Source organism: Falco punctatus, assembly GCF_963210335.1.
Source record: "Falco punctatus genome assembly, chromosome: 2".
NCBI classification, from domain to species: Eukaryota; Metazoa; Chordata; class Aves; order Falconiformes; family Falconidae; genus Falco; species Falco punctatus.
In genome coordinates this window covers 4,354,714-4,382,022 of record NC_137581.1, presented here as the reverse complement: position 1 = coordinate 4,382,022, position 27,309 = coordinate 4,354,714, and the positions used below count along the sequence as shown (strand labels likewise).

The window sequence follows — 27,309 nt, the reverse complement described above, 5'->3', positions numbered from 1 at the left end:
GTTGCACGTGAACAACGAACAAGGATATATAAGCGTGGGTTTTGGACTAATAAAAGGTCTTCTGGTCAGATTCAGGAGTCTGTGTCTTCATCTCCTCACTGTTTCTCGTTTGTGTGGGCAGCAAGAAACCTAACACTGCTGGTGAGAGGAGTGGAAAGGGAGACTTGGAGATGGAATCCCTAGGCTGAGTTTCTCCCACCAGGCCCAGTATTCCTCAATCTTGATGGAAAGGGCTTGAGTAGAGCGAGATCATTTGTTTGCCAGCAGCTACACAACACTTGCCACCAGCTCAGGCTTCCTGAAAGGCAGCCAGTAGGTGGCAACTGTGTGCTATAGTAGGGATGCTGAAAGCCCTTAAGGACTTCTCACTTTCTAGCTTCATGGCCAACACCAGGGAGCAACTTTCTGCTCGCTCCCCAGTGAGGTTTGACTTTACAGTGATAACTGAGAAAGGACACAATAGCCTTCCCTGTAATAGGGGGTTACGTGCCAGTAAAGGAAAAAAAAAGTTCTTTAAGCTCAAGAAGAAAGTTGTCAGAAATCCAAAGGGTAGAAATTGGCTGTGAAATCATGTAGGCTGGATGTTAGAAGAAGGTGGCATTGAAAAAAGGGAGCCGAGAAGTCCCAGAGCAGCCTTCAACAGGGACAGAGCAGGTAAGCTTAGTGCTTAGGAGAAGGAAGGAGCTCAATTTCTGAATGGGTTTGTGTCACCAAGATTCTCAAAGCATCCCCAAACTCCTTCCAGTCCTGAGCAAGATACTTGGAAGACTGTTTTCCTCTTCATACTTACTACCAGGTTGATTTTAGGGACATTTCTGATCTTTCTTGTGCCTTTCTCCAAAAAGGCCAACTCTTTGCAGAGATCTCTGAAATCCCTGCATTTCAGTCACACTGGTCTGCCCTGTCCTGAACGCAGCCAGCCAGACCTTTAAAGCAGTTAACCATTAGTTGCAGGAATGCTTTGTGGATGCTCTCACTGACCCTTCCCTTGTGATCCACAAAATACTTTGTCAGCACAAACTCTTGTACTATTGCCTGGTTTTGTAGGTCATTCCTAGTTGATAAATACCATTTGCCCGATTCTTGCAGCTGACGGAATGCAAAACCTTGTCTGCTTTGCTGATGAGGGGCCAAAGGGCACCTCCAAGGAAATACTGTCTCTGGGGTTTCTATTGATGGGTGAGGGCAAAGCCCTTCTGCCTTGGGGAAATAAAGCTTTCCTGATAGTCAGAGGCTCTGCCGTAGCTGGCCACAGGAACCACATCTCAGAGAAAATTCATTACTGCCTACATGACCTACATTTTAATTAGCCCCAAACAAATCCTTTCTGAGCTTGCTTCCCTTGCTACCCAGAACACCACAGCTGACTTCATCTGGATTTTTATGGGGTTAAAGCTCTACCAAATACTACTGCATTTTGGCAGCCCTTCGGGAGCAGCAGCAGGCATTGGTTTTGTCTCCAGATAAACAGATTTAACCTTACTCACGAGTCCAAACTCCCCACCAGACACTCTTACTATTCAGCATAGTTTCTCCTAGTCCATGCAAGACAAACCATGGGCCACAAACCCTTGTTGAAGTTTTTATTATTTTGCTGCAGAAGTTTCTCTCCTTCAAGTTGAGGTCATTATTGAGAAGTACTTACAGCTTTGACCACATTCACGGGTTGGGGACTTTCCAGCTCTGGGAAGGTGTCACAACTTCACCATGAGGGTCAAGCTCTGTGACAAAGTGGCTGATGCTTTTGGTGCATTTGTGAAGCAGCAGCAATGATGGTGCAAAGTAAATGAGAATGCCACAATGGTGAACAGAAACAAGTGATCCAGTGGAAGGCATGACAGCGATTGCAAATGACAGTGCCGAGAGTCATACTTACCCTCCCACCGCAGTTTGTCTTACGAGTAAAATATGAGGGAGGAGAAAAAAGAAAATTGTATTTTATTAGAGCAGAATTAAACTCTCCACAAAGCTAAGGAGATGAGGAGACAAGAGGGACTGAAGTCCTATGGAAAAAGTCACCCTTTACTCAGCAGGCTCAGAAATCCTTCCAAGCAGTGAAGGTAAAGTCACACTGAGCTTCACTACCTTTAAGGCAGAGCATATTATACCACAGAAAATAAACCTTTCAGAGACTGGGTGTTACCTAACCACATGGCATCCATGCGGTACCTCAGGTCTGAAAAACTACCACTAATATTTACCACATTCGACACAAATCTACCCCTCTTAGTGCCACCGCTCTTAAAACATGAGCTCTAAAGTTGAGTACCTGAGCCTCCAACAACACACATGTAGACAGAGGTGGTTTAGGTGCCACTCCATCAAGCTACGCGCTCTATGTCACTTTGAGAGTGTCATTCTGATTTTGAGATGGCTGTAATGGCTGCATTGTGCCCAGGATCATGGGCTGGCATGCGAAAGCCATTAGTGGTATGGAGAAATTAAGGCACAGTAACCTGGAAGCTTTGTGATGCAAATCCCTTTGTGCAATGTGACCATCGCTTATGCAGTAGCTCTGTAGGACACACAGCACTGTCACCATCAGACCCGAATAACTTGTAGAGAAACCACATGGTTGCTGAGTCACTTCAGCCCAAATCACCACCCACGTTCACCTCCAGGTTAGAAGCTGCACTTTGCATTAGCCCTTATTAGTATGATGCTGCCAAACAATGCTCTGCCCAGTGCTCGTTTGTGTTCATAATCCCCCTGGATGCCTGTGAATAGCTTGGTGAGGGAGCTCAGAGGCAGAGCTTTCGTGAAAAAGCTGGGTATATTCACAGGCAATCTGATACTGCACAGGTGAAATCTTACCTGAGGACCTCTGTTCACTTAGTGAGGCAATGAGTGCTTGCCTGATGACATAGAGACCCCAGGAGAGAAACATGGACACCACTGAAAACATATCCAACATGATCCCGACTTTCTCAGAGAGCAAAGGAGAGCTGCAGGAATCCACTTGGTACCACTGTGAGGTGCCCACAAACAGAAGGAAAAGGGGGAATGCTCCATGGATAAGTACATGTTCCCTGAATGATCCAATCAGCTACAAATATTGTGCTATCTGTACTTCTTGGTTGGCATTCAGGTTGCTTGAATTTAGTTATCCGCATGACTACTACATCTAGCCTTGAAGATGGACATGCTCTAAGCTGGAGGAGGTTGGACTGTCGACCTCCAACCTGAACTTTCCTTCCACAACAAACTCTTCTATGATACCCAAGCTTCAGCCAGCTCTAAAGCAGTCACCTCATCCAACAGGCACCTATGTTTGCCCAGCTGAAAGGCAGTGTTGGCTCTGTTGGTTGTATTTGTATCCCTGGTGACAGCCACGGGTGCTTAGTGCACATGGAGACACCACCTCAAGCATGAATTTGGGTGGCTAACTTTTGCTAGTTTATCCTTATAAATGGCTGTGGCTCCCTGAAGCTCCAGGGAGTAACTCGGTTCATCTAATGTGTGAATAGTTTTCAGGTCATGCCTATTTCTCTAAACTGACAGTACAGGGGACATAGCCATCATGCATAAATAATAAGGTGTCTGAATGAGAAAGGAATTTGGGGGTCTCTATTCTCCTCCGAGTTTTGGGGATGTATGGGTGCCTTTTCAGCAGCCAGGTTGCCTTCCTCTAGGATTGAACTCCATCTCTGAAAGAAGAGATGGCTATCTTCCAGGGTTGGGGGCAGGGAGCTGTCAACCATATGAACAGCCTGCGTAACAGAGTGGTGTGGTCACCACTGCCCAGCTCTAATCCAAAACCATCCTATCAAAATGCACTGGACATCAAGCAGAAACCAGCAGACTTCACAGATAAAATCCTGGGTATGGTCTGTTAGCTTCTGCTACCTGGGAAGTCGGACTGCACTGCAATTCCCTCTGCCCTGAAAATCTAGTAGTCTCTAGAGCCTTTTAAAAATTAGATTACCAGGTGGCTTTGAAAAGGCCTTCAAAGGCACAGCAGGCACTTACCTGAATGCCCGAAAACTGTAGGATTTGAAAGCAATACAAATTTTCCACATTTGCATAGGCTGTTTGAATACATTAGCTAGTGGCAAACACACACATGCTCTGCACTTCTACCTAAGAATGTGCACCAGACCACCCAGCATATAGCACACTGATAAAACCAGTGCACAGACTTGGGTGCTGACTCTTGCCCTGCTGAGGAGGTGGCCTTTGCAATGTTATTGCAAAAAAAAAGATGCAGTTCTGGCTGTCTCCCTGTAAAACCCTCAATTTCTGAATGTCTTGTTGGGTTGGCAAGGGGCTGCACGGGGTCCACTGGGCATGACATGACTGAGCTGAGCTGAGGCAGGACACTGCTCCCCCCAGAGATCAGCTGCTGGGACCCCAGTCAACCCAGAGCTAATAAGTCATAAACACAGGTGGGGAAGGTATTTTAGAGCTGTTCTGGGAATTCCTCACTTCGTTGTTCCCATGCATATTTCATGCAGGCACCTCCTCATCCTTCCTCCACTGTTGCACCTCCAGCAATTGTTGCCTTCACTCACTTGGGTTGAATGAGTTCGTGGTTCAGAGGGAGAAGGCAGAAGGGCCACATCCAGCACACAGTTGTCCAAGGCTTTTGCTTTAGGATTACTACAACACACACATGGCTTGGGTTGAACTGGTTATTGTGCGTGCAGAAAGCTCAGGCACGTTCCCAAAACTTCTACAAGGGCTACACAGTGAGGTGACATGGACTTTGCTCATTACCTAACTCATGGGGTCTTTCACTGAGGCATCCATAAACTCTGTAGTGTGTCCTTTATAGTGCAGAAGCTCCCCACCCCTTTGGCCCAGGTGAAGGTAGAAACCCAGATGCTCAGTTCAATCAGGGTTTCCCCTATGTGGGTTCCCCAGAGCTGAGGAGAGAGGAGGGTGAAATGCAGAGCAAGAGGTGGAGGTGGGGAGGACACTCACATAGATGAGGTGCTCCCGATAGCGGATCAGCAGATTCCTGAGGATTCCTGCCTCGTTCAGGTCACCCAGGCGGATCATGTCCTCCACCCCATGGATGGAGGTGGGGTGCATGGGTTTGATGTGGCTGGCATTCTGTGGGGAAATCCAGTGTTCCTGGGGAGAGAGCGAGGGCAGGGAAAGGTAAGTCACATGAAGTACCACTGGGATGAGACAGAAACAGCCCACCCCAGGCAGAAGGACCAGGAGGAAGAAAATACATGGGGAGAGCATTAGCACCATGGGCCACAGCTTCTATTCCTGGTGCATGACAGCGACTAATTTGAAATATTCATAGCAGAAGGAAAAGATCTTTTGGTTTAGTGGAGCAGCAAAGAGACATGAGACACGAGTCATCCTGGCAGGAGTATCATCCAGGGCAGCGTGGACATCCAGCACAAGGGGAGTTTTTACAAAACAGCAGATTTGTTCTTCCCTTCACACAACTGTGTTTTCACATCACTGGTTAACCCTCTGCCACAGAATACTGTTCAGCAGAGAAAAGATGACTTAGAAAAGGAGAGGGATGCATAGGGTTGGCAACTTTTATTGACAATGTTGCTTAGACTGATCACTTCTAAAGGGTTTCGAAAGCCACTAGAAACTGGATACAAGGACCCTGCTAAACCAAATCTCTTTCTACCATCCTTGAAGGGAATGACGGCAATCATAACTATCTCAGCCTGGGGGGAAAAAATTATAGAGAACCTGCTCAGGTCATGCTCTGCTTGTGATAGAGGTGTTACTGTGAAACAGCCAGAAGCAGAGGTGGGAACCTGAAGGGGAACCATTTTTTGGGACACCCTGTAGGAGGTCAGGAAAGACTGGATAACAGTAGCAGGTCAGGGTGGGTTTGCCCAAAGCACTATCTAAATGTATTTTGGAGGCTTCTATTACCATTGTGCTCAAGAAGCTTCTCAACCTTTCACTCCCAGTACAGCCACAAAAGTAGGGATACATTCAAATAGAAACCTATGGCACAGCTGATTCCCAAGGACATAGGAGAAGTCCGTGACAAAGCCTGGTCTAGCCAGGCCGTAGAGCTGAAGAAGGGTCATCACAACCCTTTGTACGTACATTGCCTTCATCATCCACAACCTGGATCTGTCCAGAGTCACACAGTTTAACCACTGCTCCAATGGGGACATCGAATTCCCGTCCGGTTTTCAGGTCCATCCACACATAATCCCCCTGGAACCGAAGAGAGGACAATTACACTCAGGGCTGCAGAAGGTTCAGCATCCCTTGGGATACAAGTTGCTCATATTTTGTATCCAAATCATTGGTATGAATCAAATCAATTACTTTGCAAACCACAAACCATCCCTTTTTCACAGCTGCTCAGGAAACACCCTGCGAGGTGATAGCAGCAGGGCACGCTCCACATAGCAGGCACCCACTGCACCATGTCTTCGTGCCATGAACTTATGAGTGGTTGTTGGCCACACACTGAATCCAGCAGCAAGCAGGTTGCAGAGCAGAAAAGCCCACTCAGGCAGAGGTTTCCATCTGTGCAATGTACAAAGCTAGAAAGTCGATGCTTAGGAGACAGTTTTGAGGTCTGGAAAGCCTTGTCTGGAGGCTTGTGGCACATCCTTTCCTTGCAAATAACCACTATAAAATATATATTGCCCTACCTTGGAGACTGGTGAAAAGGAATGACTAAAGAAGGGTTAAGAACATACCAAAGAGGTTGATATATGTACTTCTTCAGGGGGTCTTCCAGCTACAGCAATTTCTAGGTGGGCTTTTTGCATTTAATACTTCTCAGTGGGTTTTTCTACTGTGAGCATGTCCAGTTGCTTCCTGAAGCTGTGCAAAGTTTTAGCATCCATAACCTCAAAGGAAGAGTTTAGCTACAAATAGCATGAAAAGCTATTTAGTTACAAATAGCATGAAAAGCTATTTAGCTACAAATAGCATGAAAACGTCCTTTTGCACGTTTCAAATGTTTTACCTCTTTCATTTGAGACCTCTGTGGTTTTGTTTTGGAAAGACACAGCAAGCAGTTGACCCCTATCCACTCACTCCATGTTGCTGGTGATCCTATAGACCTCTGTCAGTCCTGCTGGGCAGGGACTATCTGCTCATCAGCTCTGTGGATATTAAATTACCTGAATGCAAAAAGGCTTTTAAAGAAGCTGTTTTCCTCAGTACAAAAGAAAAACCCCAAAGAACCCCAAACTAAACTCCCAAGCAGACCTACACTGTTTGGAACACAGCAGAATTATTTCCTACCCCTATTCTCGACATGAAGAGGTGCTAAAACTGGGAGCCATCTAGTTAAATTTTTGTCAGGTATGTTTGCATCAAGCAAGTAAATGTACTTTTTCATGCAGCTGAGTTTAATGTTGTGAACTTGCAGCCCCACCTAACACCACATTTCTGGGGGCCAGCTCCACTTGTACCTGTTAAGCACAATGCAAATGCATTACTTGCCTTTGGAATTATGGAAAAACTGCTGGGAGAAGGGAAAGTGAAAAATAGGAGGGATCACTTTGCATGTGCTCTGATATAACCCCTCTCCTGAGCATCCACTATCGACCATTTCTGTGGACAAAGTGCTTATAGATTTGGTTTGACCCAATGAGCTGCTGAACAACCTTCAGCTCCACTCCAGGTGGAGGGGCCGGGAGACATCTAGCAATATAAACCATGATGAAACCTCCATCATCCAAGTCATCGCACACCAGGACTGCGAGCGGTATTAACCTGTGAGTGTCGCAGGGATGTAAAGCTACATCCAGAGACTCGCACGTGGAGAAACACTGCACACGAGGAGTCCCCAGCCATTTTTTGGAAGACTCCACCCTTGGCAGCTGCTTGCTAGGTTTCACCCGGGATATTAACAAAGTCATCCTGCTTCCATGGAGCTGCGAATGCAGCCCCTAGTTGGGGTTTTCTTTTCCTCAGAGGGTTGCGCTACAGCACTGTTGCAAGTATCTTTACCCTGTTCATAAAAATATACTATTCAGACCTTTTTCCCATTAACTGCCTTACCTTCACATCTCATAACTCAGTTAAAAAGGAAAAAAGGGGAAAAAAAACCAAAAAACAACCCAGAAACAGCTAATGAATACAGTAAGTCAAGCATAGATACATTATGAATCCAATTATATTAATATTTATTTCTTAGCTCCTTTGATCCCAGACTCTTAAAGCATTTCAGAGTGTTCAGCACTGTTACCTTTGCTGCAAAGCTGAGCAAATTCATGCACAGGGTGGGTAACTTGATCAAGGTGTCAGCAAGAGAAGAGTTCTGCTGAACAGAAAGCCCTTCTGACACCTCAGCAACTGTTAAAAAATTGCTCTCAATCAAGAAAACAAGAAATGTAATGCTAGTTTTTTTTAAAAAATCTCTAGTTTTCAACAGCTGTAAAAGCAGCCTGCTTCATATGTTCTATTACCACACAGCTGAGATAAAAAGGCAGCCTGCTCTACCCGAGGTAAATTGATACTGTACTAGCGCTAAGAGGACTCCTGTGCTGTGCCTGCCTAATGCACAGAGTGCTCATCCTCTCAAAATGCTCTTTCTAAACACATTAAAGTGCAGTTCTTAATACTGTTGAAAAAAGCAAGTCTTATGGGATGGGCTAAGCTGGTAAGCTCAGAAAGGTCTGGGAGGTTAAAAAATAACATCACTTATTAAGAATGCTGACCTATTTCCTCCCTTGACTTTAATCAATTTGATATAAAAGCCGTGGAAGTCAGTCACACTCCTTCCGCTGATACAATCGCCTTTGGATCAGCCCAAAAAGCAGCAGAAATATTGGGGATTTCAGGGAAAATCGGGGTGATTCATGCATTTGACAGCTTGGGCAGACTGGCTTATAAGTTGCATAACCTGCCTCATGCCTAGACTGATGTAGTTTATTTTCTAACATGCACAACAGAGTACTGGAGAAGTGAGAAAACCACCAGCCACCTTGCAGCATCAGCATGGTCCAGCTGTTCCTCCTCAACGCAGCTGCTGGGTGCTAGTGCCCTTCCAAACGCTCTGGGGCAGACCCTCAGGACCTCACAAGCTATAGGCAGTGACAACCACACAGGGGTGCAAAAGGAGGAAACACCACGATGGGTGCACACACACACACAGATCAACACAAGTCATGAAGAGGATCTTTAGGAGGAGCTTCCAAATGCAAAAAGCAAGAAGGTTGCACCACAGGGGAACCGCAGTGCTGGGGGTTGAGCAAAGACTAGTGAAGAAGGTGGGAGAAGCTCACACGAGCAGTATAAGGATCCCAACAAACAGTGAGACCAATTTCAAATTAGCCTGAAAGCTTCCAGCCATGCTCGGAGTGTGGGACCCCCTATCTTACCGCTAAAATGGTTGTGGGCTTCAGGGCCTGGTTGACGTTGCGGAGTAGTGTCCATTTGCCCTGGTCTCTCTCCTGATCTTCCACCACCTCGGGGCATGGCTGAACGAAAACAACTTTCTTCCTCTTCAACATCTCCAAAACCTTGCAGTAGTATTTGTCTCTGTCTGCTTTCTACGTGTATTCCACCATGAATGCCAGAGAGCTGTGGACAGCTTGCTTTAGACCTCCAGCGTGACCATGCCTGCTGCTTGCAGGACACCCTCTCACCTGATTCACAATATGGCTCTTGGTAAAGATCTTCTCCTAGCAGAAAAACTTCCATGCGCCTGCCATGATCCTCCACTGGCCAGCTACCATACTCCCTCCATATGACCAGCACAGCAGGAGTCTCAAAGCCAACTGAACAACTTTGCCTCTCTTCACTGAAATTCTTCCAGTCTCTCCAGTGAGGGGTGATACTGGGTCAGAGACATGAAGGGCACTTCAATGACCCGCTCGTGAAAAACGACTGCAGCATTAACAGGAAACCTCTTCATTTCCCCATGACTTCTCCCCATTACCTTCCTTTCTTAGTGAAATAACCCTCTGCCAGCTTGAGGGCTTACAGCACAGAACACACTCGTGTACTTATTAATCCACAAATGCAGTCAGTCCCCATGCAACACATGGCATTTAATTAACCTAATACCTTTACATACCAAATTAACCAAAGCGCAGCGGGAACTCAAAACCAGAGGCCATCTGCATTTTCTTTAAACTGATCGCCTTGAGTAGAACCATAGCAACTGAATTTTAAATAATTGAGTGGAAGGTGTGCAGAGCAGCATGGCCTCTGTGCCTATAGGTGAGAGGAGAGCCTGAGCTGTGGGTGAAAATGTGCTGAACATGAGGACCACAGAGATGATGAGGTCGCACTGACCCTGCACCTGACTGCTCTGCAGACCCGCTCCGGCAACCTCTCCTTCTATGTAGGGAGGACTGTTTTAGTCAGGACTGATCAGGACTGCTGGCCCAACCAGAAGAGCACAAGGCATTTTAGTCACCCCAGATTTGCTTTTTCTTGTCCTATCTTTGATACACTTAAGATTTCTCATTTTCATCTAAGAAAGGCTTTTCCGCTCATTTAGAGAATTTAAGGCCACTCTAACTGGGCCCCAGTCTCTTTCATAGAAATTTTGATACTAAATGGATGTCATTTACACAGACCAGAGCAATGCATGACCAGATAATGGTGCAGCTGATGAGCTTTCCATACCATTCTCATTTATCACTATTTTAATGCAAAACTTTACTGGTGCCTTGATTCCACGGGGTTTTGAATCCATCTGTTCATGATGCAGAGAACATATTCTTGGTGGAAAGCTTTCTAGCTGAAAGAAGGCTGGATATGTCCCCTTGATGGGACACAGTCACCAAGGACAGCAGCAGATGATGGGTATATCAAGCTCATACCGAGCTACTTCTGATCATCACTGAACAGCAGTGAAAACAGCGAGGCGACCTTTGCCCAAAGGACAGATAATTTGTAGGATTAAGCTATATTATGAAGAAACAATGAGGTGTCTAATTCCTGTAGCAGTGCAGGTGAATTAAGGAAGAGGTCAAGTCTCACGGATAAGAAGCCAGGGGAGAGATTAATGAGATGAATGTCTACCAAAGGAGCAAGCAAATATGTACATGAGGTGCAATAGTAATGTAGGGAGAAGGAGACATAGATGGAACGTCGCAGTCTCACGGGAATGTCTACCTCCAGCATGACCTGAACCCACAGTGCTGTAAATGACTGTGGTTTTGCTCCCCTAGAAAGTACAAGATAGATGTAAAATCAAAGCTAATAATCAATGAGAGGATGCAAGTGGAAGGAAGGACTGAATAAATATATATAAAGTGACCCATAGGATGGGCTCTTTGGATTTCAGCTGGGTCTTAGAGGCTCTTTGCTCATCAGCACACCTTTCCTCACTGCTGTGCCAGCGTAACTGGAGCAGTGTGGGAGCTGCAGATCCGAGAAAGAGCAGCCGATGTATTTATCTCACTTTGCACTGGAGCAGATGTTATGATCGTTGCTCAGCTACACTCTGTACCGTATTTCTGAAGCCGGGTATCTCTGTGTGCTGCCAAAGAGTAAGCTAAGGAGCACGGGAGTGGGAATGATCTGTCCTAGCTTATCCTTGGAGCGAAGTAGAGATGGGAGCCCAGAGGGCTGAATCCAGTCCCTGCAGTCCTATTACATGAGCGTGCTTATTTTTCCCTTGACGCTGGGGCTGCTGAAGGTCTGTAATTTCACACATTTCCACTGTGTACTTTTTGCATTGCTCCACTGCTAGCAGGAGATTTTGTGAGGACTCTTAGAGAGTCTCACATGTGTTAGGCAGAGGCACTTGGCATTTGCAGTGCTGTCTGAATGGCCCGAGCATGCTGCCTCCTGAAAACGGGAAATCCCATCCCTCCGAAGGGATGACCTGGCTTGGAAACACGTTGGAAACAAGCCTCCCCTCCGTATGCATCAAGGGACAGAGCAACAGCATTAAGCCTCCTATCAGCACGCTTTTTCTAAGGGAACATGCTATGCCTTATGTGGGAAACAAAGAAACACACTTAGGACAATAAGGGGAGGGACGCGATGGAGGGAAACGAACCTTTAGCTGGCTGGGAGCCCGTCAGCAATGCCATCCGGTTTAGATTACAGCTCCTCGGGGTAACATTAGACTCTCCACTGAAGAGATAGAAGTATGAGCCCAAAGAGCCATGCTGGACCCTGATCTGATGATTCACGATACCTCTGCAGCAGCAGGCACAGCTGAGATCAAGGTCCTGCTGTGACACATTTTGGGCACACGCATAGTAAGGGGCAAATGCTTATCCTAAGGAACTGATGTGACCCAGGCAATAGGTTTATGCTGCTGCGGAGACCTGAGCTCCTGTTAAGTGCTACTGTGGTGGTGTGGACATCACTGCTGGATCAAAAAGGGAAATGCCACCTGCAGGAAACACCCTCACAGCAGGAGAACCACCTAATTCAAGGAAAGCTTGGGTTTCTTTGCCCCAACCTGTTTTTCAGACCCAAAGAAAATGCATCAGACACTGCCAAGACTGAGGAAATGTTCTTGAACCAGTTGTTTTTCAGCTGTCACTGAAAAGCTGAGTTATTCTGTGAGACAGGTCAGGTGGGACTCAACCAACCCAGGGCATGTGCCCACCTCTGAGCAAGGCATCAAGATCTTTGCTAGATGATCATTGTAGGTCCCTTCAAACTGAAATAGTCTATTCTGTTATTCTATTCTATTCTATTCTATTCTATTCTATCCTATCCTAACCTATCCTATCCTTATTCTATCCTATCCTATTATATCCTACATTAAAGCGAAAGAAAGAGGCAATTCTATGGTCACCTCTGCATAAAGCAGGCAATTAAAATAGATTGGATGATACTGACCTAAAGGGGGTGTGTGAAGAGGACAGTCTGGAGGTAGAAATCTACTGTCAGGTGTCAAAAGCTAGCTAAGGTGGCTCCTACGCCTAGCATGGCTGCTGGCAGTCCGTAAGGGCTGACGTTCATGTAAATTGCTGAAGGATGTGGAACACCACTGGTTATCGGAAGCTGTCTGTGGACTCAGGTCAGCAGTGCCCTCCCAATTACTCCCTGCAGCACTGAACTTACTTTTCTAAAAAAGGAAAGATGATACCCTGCAGAATGATGGGCCAGATCTGATCTGTGAGCCATACCACTGACAACTGATGTAAAACAACCTGTTTATGCAGCTTTTTTTTTTTTTTTTTTTTTTTTTTTTCCTGAAACAAGCACAATCACATACCCAGGTCTCCAGAGAGCTAGATCCAAGCTGAATCCTTTACTTCCTTCCTGCTAGTCTCTGAAGCAGAAAATCCTCAGTGCACACAGACACAAGTGCAATGCAAACACAGGCGTTCCCCCAGCTCCAAATTTCAATGTCATTTGGAGAGTAGACTGAAATCTAAATGTATTGGTGTATCGCAGCACGTTATTATGCCAGTGCAGACTTTCAGCAGCTACCTGAATCCTTTGGGCAGTATAATGTCTGTGCTCCGCTAAAACCATGTATCACCACCTCTAGATATCACCTGTCTGATTCAGTTCAGCTCTCGATTACATGGGTGTAGCCTTCTCAGTTTAATGGAGTTTCTCCTGGATCCACAGCTGAACAGCCCAAGGGACAGTTAGAACTGCTAATTTCTATTCTTTACACTCGCCTTTAGCTGCGCAGTTGCCACTAGCAGCAAGAAAAGGTATGAAAGGAAGAAAAAACTTGAATTTCTACTTGACAACAAACCACAGTGCAAGAAACACACATGCTGGCTGTCAGTAACCCTAAGAATTTTTTGTGTTTCATAAATAAATAAGATTCTCTTCCCAATTTATCGTAGCACATCAGGCACCAGCTGTCAGCCAAGGTAACGTGCTACACACAAAGGCTTTCTGAAGCACAGGCAGAGATGCAAGAGGAATCGTTAAATAATTCAATAATCAATGCACTGCTCCCTCATCCTGTAACTTTGATACTGACAGGAGGGAAAAAAATTACCCACAAACGTGGCACTCATCCCAACATTTTCCCTTCTAGTGCTGAGGGATAGTCAAAGACTCCCCTCAAAATGATGGATTTAATCAGGTTTGCAGGGGCACAATCTGGCATGGTGCAATGAGGCTCAGCTCCCAGTGATGTCTGACCTCATCCCCGGCTTTTGGCAAGAAGCTGCTTGTTGACAGTTCGGGATCTCTTGGCTCAGGAGTGCGATATAAACGTGCAGACAAACACGGAGATAGAAGATTTAATCCACTACTCCTATGGCATTACCATTGCGGGCAAAGTGGAGAATCCAGCAATCCATTGACGTTACAAGCAGATTAGGCCCTGGGCATCACCCCCAAATGCCGTGCCAGAGCACTGTGTATCAGGTCTCACACAAAAAGCTGATAGGCACCGCTTGGGATGTGATTGAAAACCCTGCTAAGATGCAGAAGTGGAACAGGAAATGAAGACTGAGCCTTTTAACCCCACGGCTGGCTCCTGTCCTAAATGCAAATGGAAGTATCCAGAAGGCAGATGATAGAGCAATCATAAGATGTACAAATCTGGAAAACTGGAGAGGGGAAAAATAAAACCAGGAGGAATCAGAGGGGGAGCACTTTATAATGGGAGCACGTAATTTAGTAGTCAGACCAAGACATATTCCTTAAGGTCCTGGGAGCAGAAAGGTTGCACTGGTACCACACTGGGAGCTCTTGGGTCCACTCTGGATCTGCCAACAACAGTCACCCCTGCCCCCTCCCCTCTGCCCCCAGACAACCGAGGGTGCTGCTAAGAGCTCCCTGGTTTGCAATAGGAGGCACAATGGAAACCCCTTGCCCCTAGCCATCCAGAAGCAAAGATTTTCTATGTTCTCCTTTAAATGCAAGTTGTTCTGTATGTCAAACTTTAGGAAGATGGGACTAAAGGAAGGCCATCTTCTCTGAGCACCACTGGGGAGGGATGCTGGTTCCAACAGGTCCCTATGGCTGGACAATACAGCTCAGCTGCATGCTCCCACCCCTTTCTTTGATTTGATCCCATGGTAAAATGGCTCAGGAAAATAACCCAGCAGCAACATTTTCACGTGTCTTTGCAAAGTGTTTTGCTGGTTTAGCCCCTGAACTGGCTCATCAGGCACTCAATGAAGAAGCAGGGAGAGCAGCAAGAACACACAGCTGGCAGCACATCCCGGGGAGTGGAGCTGTTGCCTGTGCAGGTATCTGCTGTGGCATCACTGAGTGGCACTGATGGATGCTCTGCCTTGCTCATGGATAAGCTTTATTCCCAGGTGAGGGCAGAGACCTGTTTGATTTGATTAATGAAAGAAGAGTCGCAGCTGATGAGCACGAGAGCTACAGAACTGTGCAACAGATGGAGGTAATCAGATATTTCCACCCAACATTTTTCTGCCTCTGAGGCATACAGCCCTTTCAAGATTGCAATGATTGGCAAACAGGACACGGTTTGAATTCCAATGTACAGTACTGATGAAGGGAGAAAACAAAAAAAACCAGAACAACAACAAAAAAAAAGGATCATACACAGAAATGCAAATTGCAAGGGATGTTTTTCATCCTGGTTCAGAAAGATTGCTCAAAGAAGCTTAAAAGCAACCACATGAATTCAATTGTTTTATCTGATTTTATTCCTGGGGAAACAAACCAGGATTTTTTCACCATCTGCAATACAAATCTCTTCTACTATTCACATGCAACCTGTCAAATTCTCTTTCAGAGTTTCAGCTTCATCTTTTGTGCTCTGGGAAGATCCTTTCTCCTTCACTTCTTTACTTCAGGCTCCTCCTTACCCCCTCCCTGCCTTTTTGCAACCTCACTGGGATCTAGTCTGCAATTAGTAACTGCGTACCAAATTGACATGGGACTACTGTAATCTGCACAGCTATTCCTGCATGAACAGAAATGTAGACATAGCACAAAGAAGTGTTTAGTCCTAGTAAAAATGTATTCTTTCCCCATATAGTAGTAATCTATACTCACGCAGTTTTCCCAGCAGAAACATGCCCATGCTAAGGGTCTACATTAGCCAAAGTGACACTGATATGTCTAGACAAGCCCTACTACTTAAAATAGCATGTCTCATCTTCGGAAGTATTGAATGAAGCGGGACTAATGCTGCTTTTTCCTCACTACCATGCCAGATCTGAGCAGCACTGCCCCTTTTATACATTGCCTTTGCTTATGCACTGAGGGTTGTCTTGGTTACTGAGGAGAGTGAGGGGGTCTGGGGGGTAGGTTAGCTTGCAGCTCAGGCAATGGCATCTTGAGGGAGTCGGTGATATGACTGCTGAAGGGAGAAGTGGGCTGCTCCAGAGGTGTGTTTGAAAAGCCAGTACCTCAGAGGGATGGTTGGTGGGAGAAAGCATAATGGAAAACAAAAAAAATCATGCAGGCCATGTCTGCAATGCAATCCAAAACATCTTGATCCTGGTTTTTGTTCCTTAGGTGCCAGTCACAAGGGTACAGAGATGTTGCGATACAAGTAGCATTCATCCAAAAGAAGAAAGGATACTCCCAGATGTTAAAAAATCTTGAGAACGTGAAGCACCCAAACTTTTTTTGTCGTCAGGAAACAGAAAACAAAAAGAATCCTACTAGTATTTATTTAAACCCAGCAAAATCATCCATTTCATTGCTTGCTTCATGGGTTTGAAGTCTCCAGGGTTGGCTCCATGCAAAACTGCCCTTGAAATGGAAATCAGGAGCAGGCTGGTAATTGCAGGCACTTGCCCTGATTCTTCAAGCCCCCTCTGCCTATCCTGTTTGGAACACTTCCCAAATTGCTGGTGGTGGGTCCCTCCAAGGGAGGAGGTGGACCATCAGCGGACTTGCGCTGTGGGCTCCCAGCAGCACAATACCAGCCCCATCTGCTGTAACTCTCTGGAATTACCAAGTGCATCAGGAGGTTTGTTTCTGATGATTTCTCCATGGGTTTTAATTAAACTTTCATGCCAATAGTACCCTAAGCAGAATGAGGACTGACAGTGTGCATTTTTATCCCAAATTTCACACCATCACCGCTGGGCTGTGGAAGATGTGAAATTCCAGAAAGCTCTGGAAGAAGGTAAGCAGTCCAGAGGACAACGAGGTTACTTAAGGGTCTGAAGGAATCAGTCAGCAAGTCCAGCGAGACAAACCCTAACCAAAAGGTTGCAGACGTAGAAACAGTGGTGTTTTTAGGCTGGCACAAGATGACAGAGGTAGGGACAATCATCACTGTTCAAATCACAATTGTAGTTGGCAGACCCAGCCAAGACAGTTGCCTGGTTGGGTCAGGACATGTACAGGTGTGTACTGTGTATGCCTTCAAACTGTAAGCTTTGGACAGCTTGACAGCTGATGGTTTATAGCTTGTTGAGCACATATTGAAGAGACTTGGCTTTCAGAAAGAGATCAGAAGCCAGATCCTGAACATCAGTCCTTTTTACACACACAAACTCAGAAACTTCCTTCAAAATCCAAGTCCCACGAAATAATCACTGGCTGTTACAAACAAAGCAATTGCCACAGCTTGAAAAAGCAAGTTGGACCTATTTCTTACATGAAATTATCAAGGAACAGTGGCTGGTAAGATCGCCAGTGGGATTAGACTTTCATATTGACATCCTGAACTCTAGCAGCTAGAAGAATAAAACCATAAAAGAAATGAGCTCTGCATGATTTTGGCACAGCAAATAATTCCTGTATTCTTGCTACTTATTTGCCTCATGGGTGTTTTATTACACGGACAGTCCATCTTGCATATGCTGCACAGGCAGATGTGGTCTCAAAGGAGTTTTGTCTCACATTTTATCCACTTTACAATGAAAAGGGTTGCATTACAAATTAGTTTTGTTAAATGTTACTCCTGGAACCAAACTTTTGGGTTTGTTGCGGGTTTGCAAGGTACCTAGCCTGGCAGAGATCCTGGTCCAGCAACAGGCAGCTGGTTGGTGCTCATGTGAAAACCTAAACCGTGTAAAGGGGAATGAATTAATTCATGTAAAGAATGCTCATCAATTTTATACTTGTTTTGAGAAACTTGGTAATTGCCATATAGCCTTAGTTTTGAGACTGCAAGAGTACTATCACATAGATATACCAACTATGCTTATGTTTCCATAAAGAATGGGCTGACAGAGTACCAGCATGGAAATATGGTTAATGCTTCCATTGCATTTTGCTGGATGCAAATGTTCTTTAACATCAAGCATCTACTTAATAGAAAAGGGCTGCCTGTCTGTCTCACACCAAATCTAGGAACTTAATGGGGTTAAGGGGCAGTAAAATGCCTTTACAAAGTGATTTGCAGATCATGAAAATGCAGTGTGTGACCTTAAGAGTCATTTGCCAGCCATGGTGCTGGCAATAAAATGCCTGGCTGGGTGGTAGGAGATGCACATAAATTGCTCACATTGCATTCACACTGGCTGCACAAAAGGCTTCTGAATAGTGGTGTGCAAATCACTGGCAAGGCTCTGTCCCCGACAGCTGTTTCCCCCAATCTTAAAGACAAGCAGCACTTGGTTCTTTCTTCTTCAGCCTGTGAAATAAGGCAACCTCATTTTCTCCTGAGTTCTGCTAAAGTGACTCTAGGGAAAGAATGGAGGGCATCTGCTTCTTGGTAAATGTTGCAAGTTGCAGAAGGCAAAGGCAGGGACTGGGAGAATGAAGAACTGGCCACTGTAGGAGATCAGGTTCAAGACCATCAAAGGTACCTGAAGGTGTACAAGTGCACGTGGGACCTGATGAGATGCATCTGTGGGACCTGAGGGAATGGGCAGATAAGGTGGCTAAGCCACTATCCATCAAATTTGACAAGTCATGGCAGTCTGGTGAAGTTCCCATGGACTGGAAAAGGGGAAACATAACCCCAGTTTTTGAAAATGGGGAAAAGGAAGACGTGGGAAACTACAGGCCAGTTAGTCTCACCTCTGTGCCCAGAAAGATCACGGAGCAGATCTTCCTGGAAACTATGCTAAGGCATGTGGAAAATAAAGAGGTTATTGGTGACAGCCAGCGTGACTTCACTAAGGGCAAATTGTACCTGACAAATATGGTGGCCTTCTACATGGGGTTACAGCATTGGTGGATAGGGGTAAAGTGACTGATGTCATCTACCTGGACTGGTGTAAAATCGTTTTACACTGTCCTGCATGACATCCTTGTCTCTAAACTGGAGAGACATGGATTTGATGGATGAGCCACTTGGTGGGTAAGGAGTTGACTGGATGGTCATACTCAGAGAGTTGTGGTCAATGGCTCAATGAACAGGTGGAGACCAGTGATGAGGGATGTCCCTCAGGCACCCGCATTGGGAACAGTATTGTTCAACATCTTTGCTGGGGACATGGACAGTGGGATCAAGTGCACCCTCAGCAAATTTGTCTACAACACCAAGCTGTGTGATGCAGTTGACATGCTGGAGGGATGGGATGCCATCCAGGAGGACCTTGACAGGCTGGAGAGGTGGGCCCATGCAAACCTCATTGAGTTCAACGAGGCCAGGTGCAGGGTCCTGTACATGGGTTGGAGCAATCCCAAGCACAAACACAGGCTGGGTGGAGAATGGATTGAGAGCAGCCCTAAGGAGAATGCTTTGAGAGTGCTGGTTAACAAGAAGCTCAACATGACTCAGGAACATGTGCTTGCAGCCCAGAAAGCCATCCATGTCCTGGGCTGCATCAAAAGCAGCGTGGCCAGCAGGCCGAGAGAGGTGATTCTGCCCCTCTGCTCCGCTCTGATGAGACCCCCCTGCAGTGCTGTGTCCATCTTGGGGGTCCCCAACTTAAGAAGGACATGGACCTGTTGCAATGAGTCCAGAGAAGGGCCATGGAGATGGTCAGAGGGGCTAGAGCAGCTTTCCTATGGAGACAGGGTGAGAGAGTTGGGTTTGTTCAGCCTGGAGAAGAGAAGGTTCCAGGGAGACCATATAGCAGCCTTCCAGTACCTAAAGGGGGCCTGTAAGAAATATGGAGGGGGATTTTTTTACAAGGGCCTGTAGTGATAGCACAAGGGGGAATGGCTTTCAACTGAAAGAGCGGAGATTCAGATTTAAATTAGATATAAGAAATTCTTTACCATGAGGGCAGGGAGGCGCTGGCCCAGGCTGCCCAGAGCAGCTGTGGGTGCCCCATCCCTGGCAGGGCTCAAGGCCAGGCTGGACGGGGCTGGGAGCAGCCTGGGCTGGGGGGAGGGGGCCCTGCCCCTGGCGGGGTGTTGAAACGAGGTGATCCTTAAGGTCCCTTCCAACCCAAACAATTCTGTGATTCTGTGATCATCTTAGAAGAGTTGGGAGGGACCAACACTATTCAGGGTGTAAGTGGAATTGCCTCAAGCAGGACATGAAAATAGGTGTGCAAGGTTAAGTCACACCAAAGGACCATCTAGTGCTGCGTTCTACCTTCACCAGTTGCCCATGTGGATGCCTAGAACAGAGTGGACAAGTCTGTAGAGATACTTCTTTAAAATACTATTCCAGTCCAAAAATAAGGAGACATCAACCAAAGTCAGTAGGGACTAGGTTCAGCAAAAAGCGACATAGGTGGAGAAGCGGAGAAGTAAGGAAGCTGGACAAGTGGTTGGAAGGGAGATGCATTAGGGATTACTAAAAAAAAAAAATAAATCATATCAGGCTTGGGAAATCATGGAGCTGTATGTCTATACGGGAGGGCCAGGAAATTAGCTGAAGGATGGGAAAATATTGTGAGGAAGTTACACTGTATGCTTACTTGTCCCTTGGTGTTCACCAACAGTCAGTTTGGATACATAATACCAGGCAGGACAGACCTGGGTCTGAACAGATATGGTCATTTTATATGTCTTCCCAACTTCATCACACTGTAAGTCTGGTCAGAATTGTATAATAATTTCTGTTCAGGAACAGAAGTCCATATAATTTATAGATGGTGAAGTTTTCACAAAAATTGCCTAATGGAGGATGAAATCCTTGCAAACTTTTGCGATTGACCTTTCCTCAGTGCAAGAAAGCAGCTGCATCCCTCCACCGGTGCCACTTCCCTTCTGCAGATAGCGGCAAGGGTGATTTGGGAAGGAGAGGAAAGGAGGACCGATCCACCGTACCACCTTCTCGTGTGTGCAGGACTCAGATTCATATAGATGGTCAACAGGGAAAAGGCAATTCCCCTCCATTGACAGTCTAATGTACAACCCCTGCACAGGCTGCTCAGTGCTGCTGACCACGAGAGCAGTATCCGTAAATAGACCCAGGAGTGGCAAAATGGAAATGCAAAAGCATCAGCGTACAAATTCCCAAGCCCCAGTCTTCTCTCATTCATCTCATTTCCACACTGTTGAAAGCCCCAGCAGAGGAATCTGAAGTGCCAGCTGCCTTACCAGCATATCTCAGGCAATTTCACCCACAGTATTGAATTTTCTTTGCTCTTAAAGAGATTTGTATTTTTTTTCAGAACAGTCTCCTTATGTGTATTCTAGCAAACATCTGAATCCTCCTTCTGTTTTGGTTATATTTATAAAACAACTAAAAATAGATTTACTGTTCCAAAATGCTTACAAGAAATCTTTCTTAGAGAATGCCATTTCACCAAAACCTAAAATGCAGGAAAAACATACCAACAAATCTTTTCATGAAAACACTTGAGTTTGGCTAAAGACTGACATGGAGCATATAATTTTGACATCCTCATGGGAATTCTGTCTTCAAGGTAATCTTTCCTTTCTGGTAAAATTATTTTATTTATTGACCAGGCAATGACATCTCAGCAGATATTCTCTGTACTGACGGCTCAACTTTCTCCTGAGAAAGAAAAAACATTTTTCAATTTGTGCTATTGAAAAGGTCTGTTACTGCTTTCCCTCCCCTGGGCCCCGGGAGCTGTGTGCAGCTTCTTGAACCTGATTGCAGAAAGCCAGAGCTAAGGGTTGTTGTTTGATTTGTTTGGGGTTTTTTGTTGGTTGGAATTTTGTGGTTTGCTTTTTTTTTTTTTTTTTGTTAGTAAAATAGCTATCAACTCTACACTGTGCCAGCAAATGATGCTGTGGCTTGAAAAAGGAATGAATTTTACACCATAAGGGCCAAATCTGTTGTCACTAGTGTACATCAGGGTCATGCCACAGATGTGCCTGCGACCCCAAATCCATGAAATGTTGAGGGCTTCCTTTCTAATGCCTTCCTGTTGAGTGTTCTCCAGTTTTGGAAGAGGAATTTGATGAAGAGAAAGGTCACCTCAAGCAGGGAGAGCCCACTGCACAGCTATCTGTACAAGGAGCAGATGAAAAGCACAGTCCCATGCTGCATTAAGGATGTTGCATCACAAACATTTCTTTCAGCAGCCACGTTGGCTTAAATGTCTACCTTTTGCCCAAATCCCTCCAGTCATGACTCTGTATATCCTGTCTGAGAACTGATCTGAGTAAAACCAGCAGCAATAAGTAAGAAATAATAAATTTTCTTCAAGGGTTTTTTAAGTACTTGTAAATCATAGGATTTTTGTGAAATTATGGACAACATGGTCCAGCCAACAGCTGTATCACACATCTGGGAGGAAGTGGAGGGCAGATAGAAGGGGGTAGGTGTGCAGGGGTGGTGATGGGATGGGACAGGGACCCCTTTACTCCGCTCTGATTGCACAGCTGGGATGAAGATGCTTCCTCCTGTTATGCACAGATCAGAGGCACAATGGCTGGAATGAGGACCAAGGGAAATCAACCCTTGTGTCGATCCCCAGCAGCAGGATAAGGAGTGGGGTGGGATGGAGGTGGGTTGGAATTAAAGATTTCTGACCTCACTCCCCAAACCTCACTCCTGAAAAGGGGTTGATAGATGGGCCAGCAGCCCCTACCTCCACCACTTGGTGCACAGCGGTCGTGTGAGGTTCAAGATTTATTACAGGCTTTTTCTTTACAGAAAGCTTCGGGTTACAGAATCATAGAATCATTTAGGTTGGAAAGGACCCTTAAGGTCATTGAGTCCCACCGTTAACCCAGCATGGCCAAGTCCACCACTACACCATGTCCCTAAGCACCACATCTACACATCTTTTAACTACCCCCAGGGGTGGTGACTCCACCACTTCCCTGGGCAGCCTGTTCCAGTGCCTGACAATCCTTTTGGGGAAGAAGTTTTTCCTAATATTCAACCTAAACCTCCCCTGGTACAACTTGAGGTCACGATGAGTTGGAAAGCTTATAAGAAGCAGTTTGAGGGGCTGAATTTCTCTCTTCGTGTTCCAAATGTCAGGTCTCAGCAAGTTAAATGGCATCTTTAAGGGCTCTGACGGACATGGAGGAGTTACCATCAAGCAAGACAAGATGATATGTGAGCTGCTCTGCAAGAGCTGTCCCCGGGGATGTAGATTTTCCCTGGGGAAACCTAAGGTCCCAAGATTAATTCAAGGTAAATGTTGTTATCGAGTCCTTTGAAGTTTCCTATACCCTCAAATGAATGTCCCATTGGCTGGGTGTTTTGCTACTGCCTCTTAAAAAAGTAGAACTAAACTTACCCACATATATGACAGCTCTCACTCCAAGCATTCTCTCTACCTTGTGATCAAATAGTTACAGTTTCAGTGCATACACTTGAGAGAAGATGGATCCTGGGGGCTTGTCTGAGGTATCAGAAAGCAGGAAAAAATGTGTTTCAGACAGGGGCTCTAAGAGGCAGGGTATCTCTACACCAGGGCTGGTATTGCTCACCCTACCTTTATTTGACATCATGCAATTTATATTCCGCAGCCATAGTACTGCAAGAACATCTCCCTAGCCTGCAGTTTCATTTTCTGCACACAGCTACCCTAGCACTTTAATTGTCCCATAAATTTGATGGAAAGGATTTGATGCAGGGAGCTGTTAAAATGCCAAATGTCTTGAGCACTGCAACTAATGAATGGCTCCCAACGATTCATGTTTCAATCTATATGCAAATGTGCCCTTTGGTTGGCTTGTGCTGGACTTTTCATTGCTGCATTACAGCTATCCAGGGAAGCCTCAGACTCATAGATCAGCCAGATATAAGGCATAAATGGGAGAAGACTTAAATTATTCAGTGTTTATGAGAAAGAGAATCCAAACAGTGGACTTACACTTTGCTTTTTATAATAACATGATTACAGATCAGCCCTGAGAAGATCTACAATAACGCTGTGTTTTTTCCCCCCGCCCCTTCCTCCTTGCTAACAAAATATATAGCACAATGAATCACTTAGCAAAGCTGAATGCAAATTATCCAATAACACCCAAAATAGTGTATGTCAGCTCCAGGTAAAACCAGTGCTCACAGACCCCAGCTGGGAAACGTTTGTGCATGAACTGAAAGATTTCAGAATCTGGGCTCTGCTATTTTACTCCCAGCAAGGGAAAGCATCTCCTGGAGCATCAAACTGAGTCTCTGTAAACACCAGTGGTCACAAAATCTATTCCTGCTCATTAGTGTACTGCACAAATCCCTTTCACCTGCAGTGCAGTGTGCAGTTCTGCCCTTAGCAAGAAGAAATTAAGCTGGAACAGGTGAAGAAAGGGCTGCCACCGTCATGAGAAGGATGCAGAGCTTGTTTTACAAGGGGGCAAAAAAGGGGTTTTGTAGGATTTTGGTCAGTTCCGAGGCTAGGAAGGAAAGTGATTGCTGTCTATTCAAACACTTGAGAAATGGCAAGAAGGGGAAAGGATAATTTTAGCTAAAAGCCAGTCCAGGCACAAGAACATGAAGCCACAAATACCCTCAAAAAACAGAGTCATGAACATACCAAGGACAGTCTCGTTCATGTAGGGTTTGTTTTGTGGAGTTTAAAGCTGAAGCTGTACTGGGAGTTTTACACTCAAAGAAATGCACAGACTTTGCAGAATGGATGGCTGCACAGAAACTGCGAGGTTTTGGCATTGTCCCCAAGAGTCACCTCACCAGGAGCACAGCCAGCCAGGAGAGCAGAGCTGAAGTCTTTGACCAAGTCTTGGCTCCTGCAAAGCTTCAGACTAGTTGGAGACACCTTCCTTGCTTTGGTGTTGAGCTAAAAAGAGCTTTACAGCAGAGGCATCCACAGTGCTTGATCCCTCAAGGCCTTAATTTCTGGCTGAGCTGTGGTTTCCTTCATCTATTTAGCTTATGTCTCGGCTGTTTCTTTTCACTCCTATGTCTACTTCTCGCCCTATAAGCTCGGGAGCAGGCTGGGGAGGCACTAAGGCTGAGAGAAACCCACAAGAGCAGCAATGCTTCTCATGTGGTCTGGACACGGTCAGGGGACCACAGAAACACAGATACTATCTTATGCCAAGTTTAGTTTAGTGGATGTGCTTTGTGGGATGCTGAACCTGGTCCTACGTGAAAACACTTAAATTTTGTGAGCACGCTTCATTCCCCAGCAGGTAAGTGGCTTTGATTTCTCTTGGTCTGGCCCAGCAGCAGGAAATTTGCAGCACTGGGAAATCCCGGATTTAAGATCAGGTTGTATGAGGGTTGCCTACATGAGGGAGAAGATGGAGTTGCAAAAACAACCACTCAGCAAGCAACAAACATTCGTTATTTGCCACCAGGACCTCAGTGGCAAATAATGCACTCTCTGGAGCTGTGATGTGCCCCTCGCCAGGCTGTGTGGTCATCTGCGGCTGGGGCCACCCCACCCTCCTTGTCTCCACGCCAGTTCTAAAAACATCTCTGCTTTAAACAAAAGACAGAACATGAGGGAACGAGCTGCTGCTGTGCTGCGGAGCCAAACGGCTTTGTCAGGCTGCCAAGGCAGGAATTAAGGAAACCCTCCTTTTTCATCTTCCCTTTCTTTGTGCATGGAAATGGACTTGCCATGAGTAATTTGCTAGAAACTAAAGCTGATAAGTTTGGCTCCCTGCAGGCCCCTGCTGGGGAACAATATTGGTTTTTCTTCTGAATGAGTGGGTGGAAGGCAGAGGGCAGGAGCTCTGTGTGTTTTCTCCTCCTTGCTCGGAGCTGTGCACTTGGAGCCCTCTGTGCTCAGCTGCCCAGGGCCAGCCTCTGCGGGAGAGCCTGGTGCGAACTGGTCTCATGGGAAGGTGGAAGGGGTGCAATGCCAAGGGCTCATCTTCAAAGTTCCTGGATTTATAGCTGGTTAAGGACAGGGAAAGTAAGCTGTGAAGGCCAAAAGCTCTGTGCTGATCTATCTCAGACCATCATTCCATCTTTTGTTTGATCACGTTGGAGAAAGTTTTCACAGGAAAAGGGGTGGGAAGGAAGGACCATAAACATGTTATGTGCATTCAAGAATAAAAAAGAAAAGAAAAAAAAAAAAGAAAAAAAAAAAAGAAAAGACAGAGGGAAGCTCACTGGAAAGTCATAACAATCAGGAACAGCATAGATGTATCTCTAAGATCTTACAGCAAAACTGAATGAGGCAAAATACATATATTGCTGCTGCTTGCAATTAAGCAACACCATAAACAGCAGCTCTTTGCACCACCGAGAGCAAAGTGGTTCAAGTGTGACTCAGACTGGACCTTTAAATGGGGTAAACTTGTATAAAGTGACCTCAGGACGAGCCTCTATCTGCTAACAACTGGGTTTTGTTATTTCGTTATGGAGGGATCCTTGCTTACCTCATCTGTGCTGCAGAGGCATGTTTGCAGCAAGCAACGAACCCCACACAAACCCGTTTCCCTGATATTTGTCATGCCCTGCTCAGCCTCCGAAGTCACAGGTAGAGTTAGTCTCAAAACTATCAAGAACAGCAAGAAATGGAAGAGCTTCTTGAAAACTGCAGGTTGTTTTAGGGAGCTAGGGTCTTTTCTTGTTTAATAATAAGAAGCTTTAATCCCAAAGTAGTGTATCAAATATTGTTAATAACTTCTAGGAATTCACTTGGAGATTCTTTATACACTTTTGACAACCTGTCTTTATGAACTAAAAGATGTTTGCCTGGAAAACAACTTAGTATCTTCTCTAAAAAAGCCTATAGGAGACTGAACATGCATGCTGACTATTAAGGCTTCACTGCTAAGGGTTCTTGTAAAACCTGCCTGGAGGTGATGGGCTTTGAACAGTCAGGAGATCCATACACATGAGTCACAAATGGCTCCAGGTTTATTCTCCAGCATTCAGCTTTCAGTACAGAAATACCACTATGTTTTTCCTCCCATTGTAACATCCTAGAAATAACCCCTCGTCAGCTAACATAAGGGCAGCGTCACTCCTGCTCTGCTCCAGCTTTACTGCTGTAACACTACAGACGCGAGAGATAAAAGCCCAAGAATTCCGCCCCATTTCCACACCAGACCAACCACATCCTGAGGTTTTAATAAGGAGCCAGATCCCAGGCTGGAACCTGGGACTGGCTAATTAGTGCCTAGATGCATGGCCTGAAGTGCCTTGGTGATGTTATTGGAGCCATCTACTTGTCCCCTTTGCTGTAAGTTACTTTCATGGTAGCAAGGGTGACAGAAGAGAAGAATGATGTCCCTGTACTGCAGCTCTCCATTCACAGCTGGGTCCATCTAAAAGTCAAGCGCTAAGCCACTCTCACATAGAGCTCAGGTAGACAAGGG

At 45.7% G+C, this 27,309-nt stretch overlaps 1 protein-coding gene across 6 annotated transcripts in view; it reads right to left on the bottom strand.

Moving 5' to 3' along the window:
• Positions 1 to 27,309, bottom strand: part of MYO7A (myosin VIIA) — a 114,436-nt gene that overhangs the window by 61,975 nt on the left and 25,152 nt on the right. For 2 of the 6 annotated variants that reach the window (XM_080374775.1, XM_080374777.1), the window contains exons 1-4: positions 9,282 to 22,713; positions 6,037 to 6,150; positions 4,924 to 5,076; positions 1,877 to 1,894 (exon numbers count right to left, since the gene is read on the bottom strand). In XM_080374775.1, coding sequence (XP_080230901.1) covers positions 1,877 to 1,894; positions 4,924 to 5,076; positions 6,037 to 6,150; positions 9,282 to 9,413 — 417 coding nt within the window. In that variant the 5' untranslated portion in view covers positions 9,414 to 22,713. Of the gene's footprint in view, positions 1 to 1,876; positions 1,895 to 4,923; positions 5,077 to 6,036; positions 6,151 to 9,281; positions 22,714 to 27,309 lie in introns of those variants that run through there. The other 4 variants (XM_080374780.1, XM_080374779.1, XM_080374776.1 and 1 more) reach the window with 2 other exon arrangements.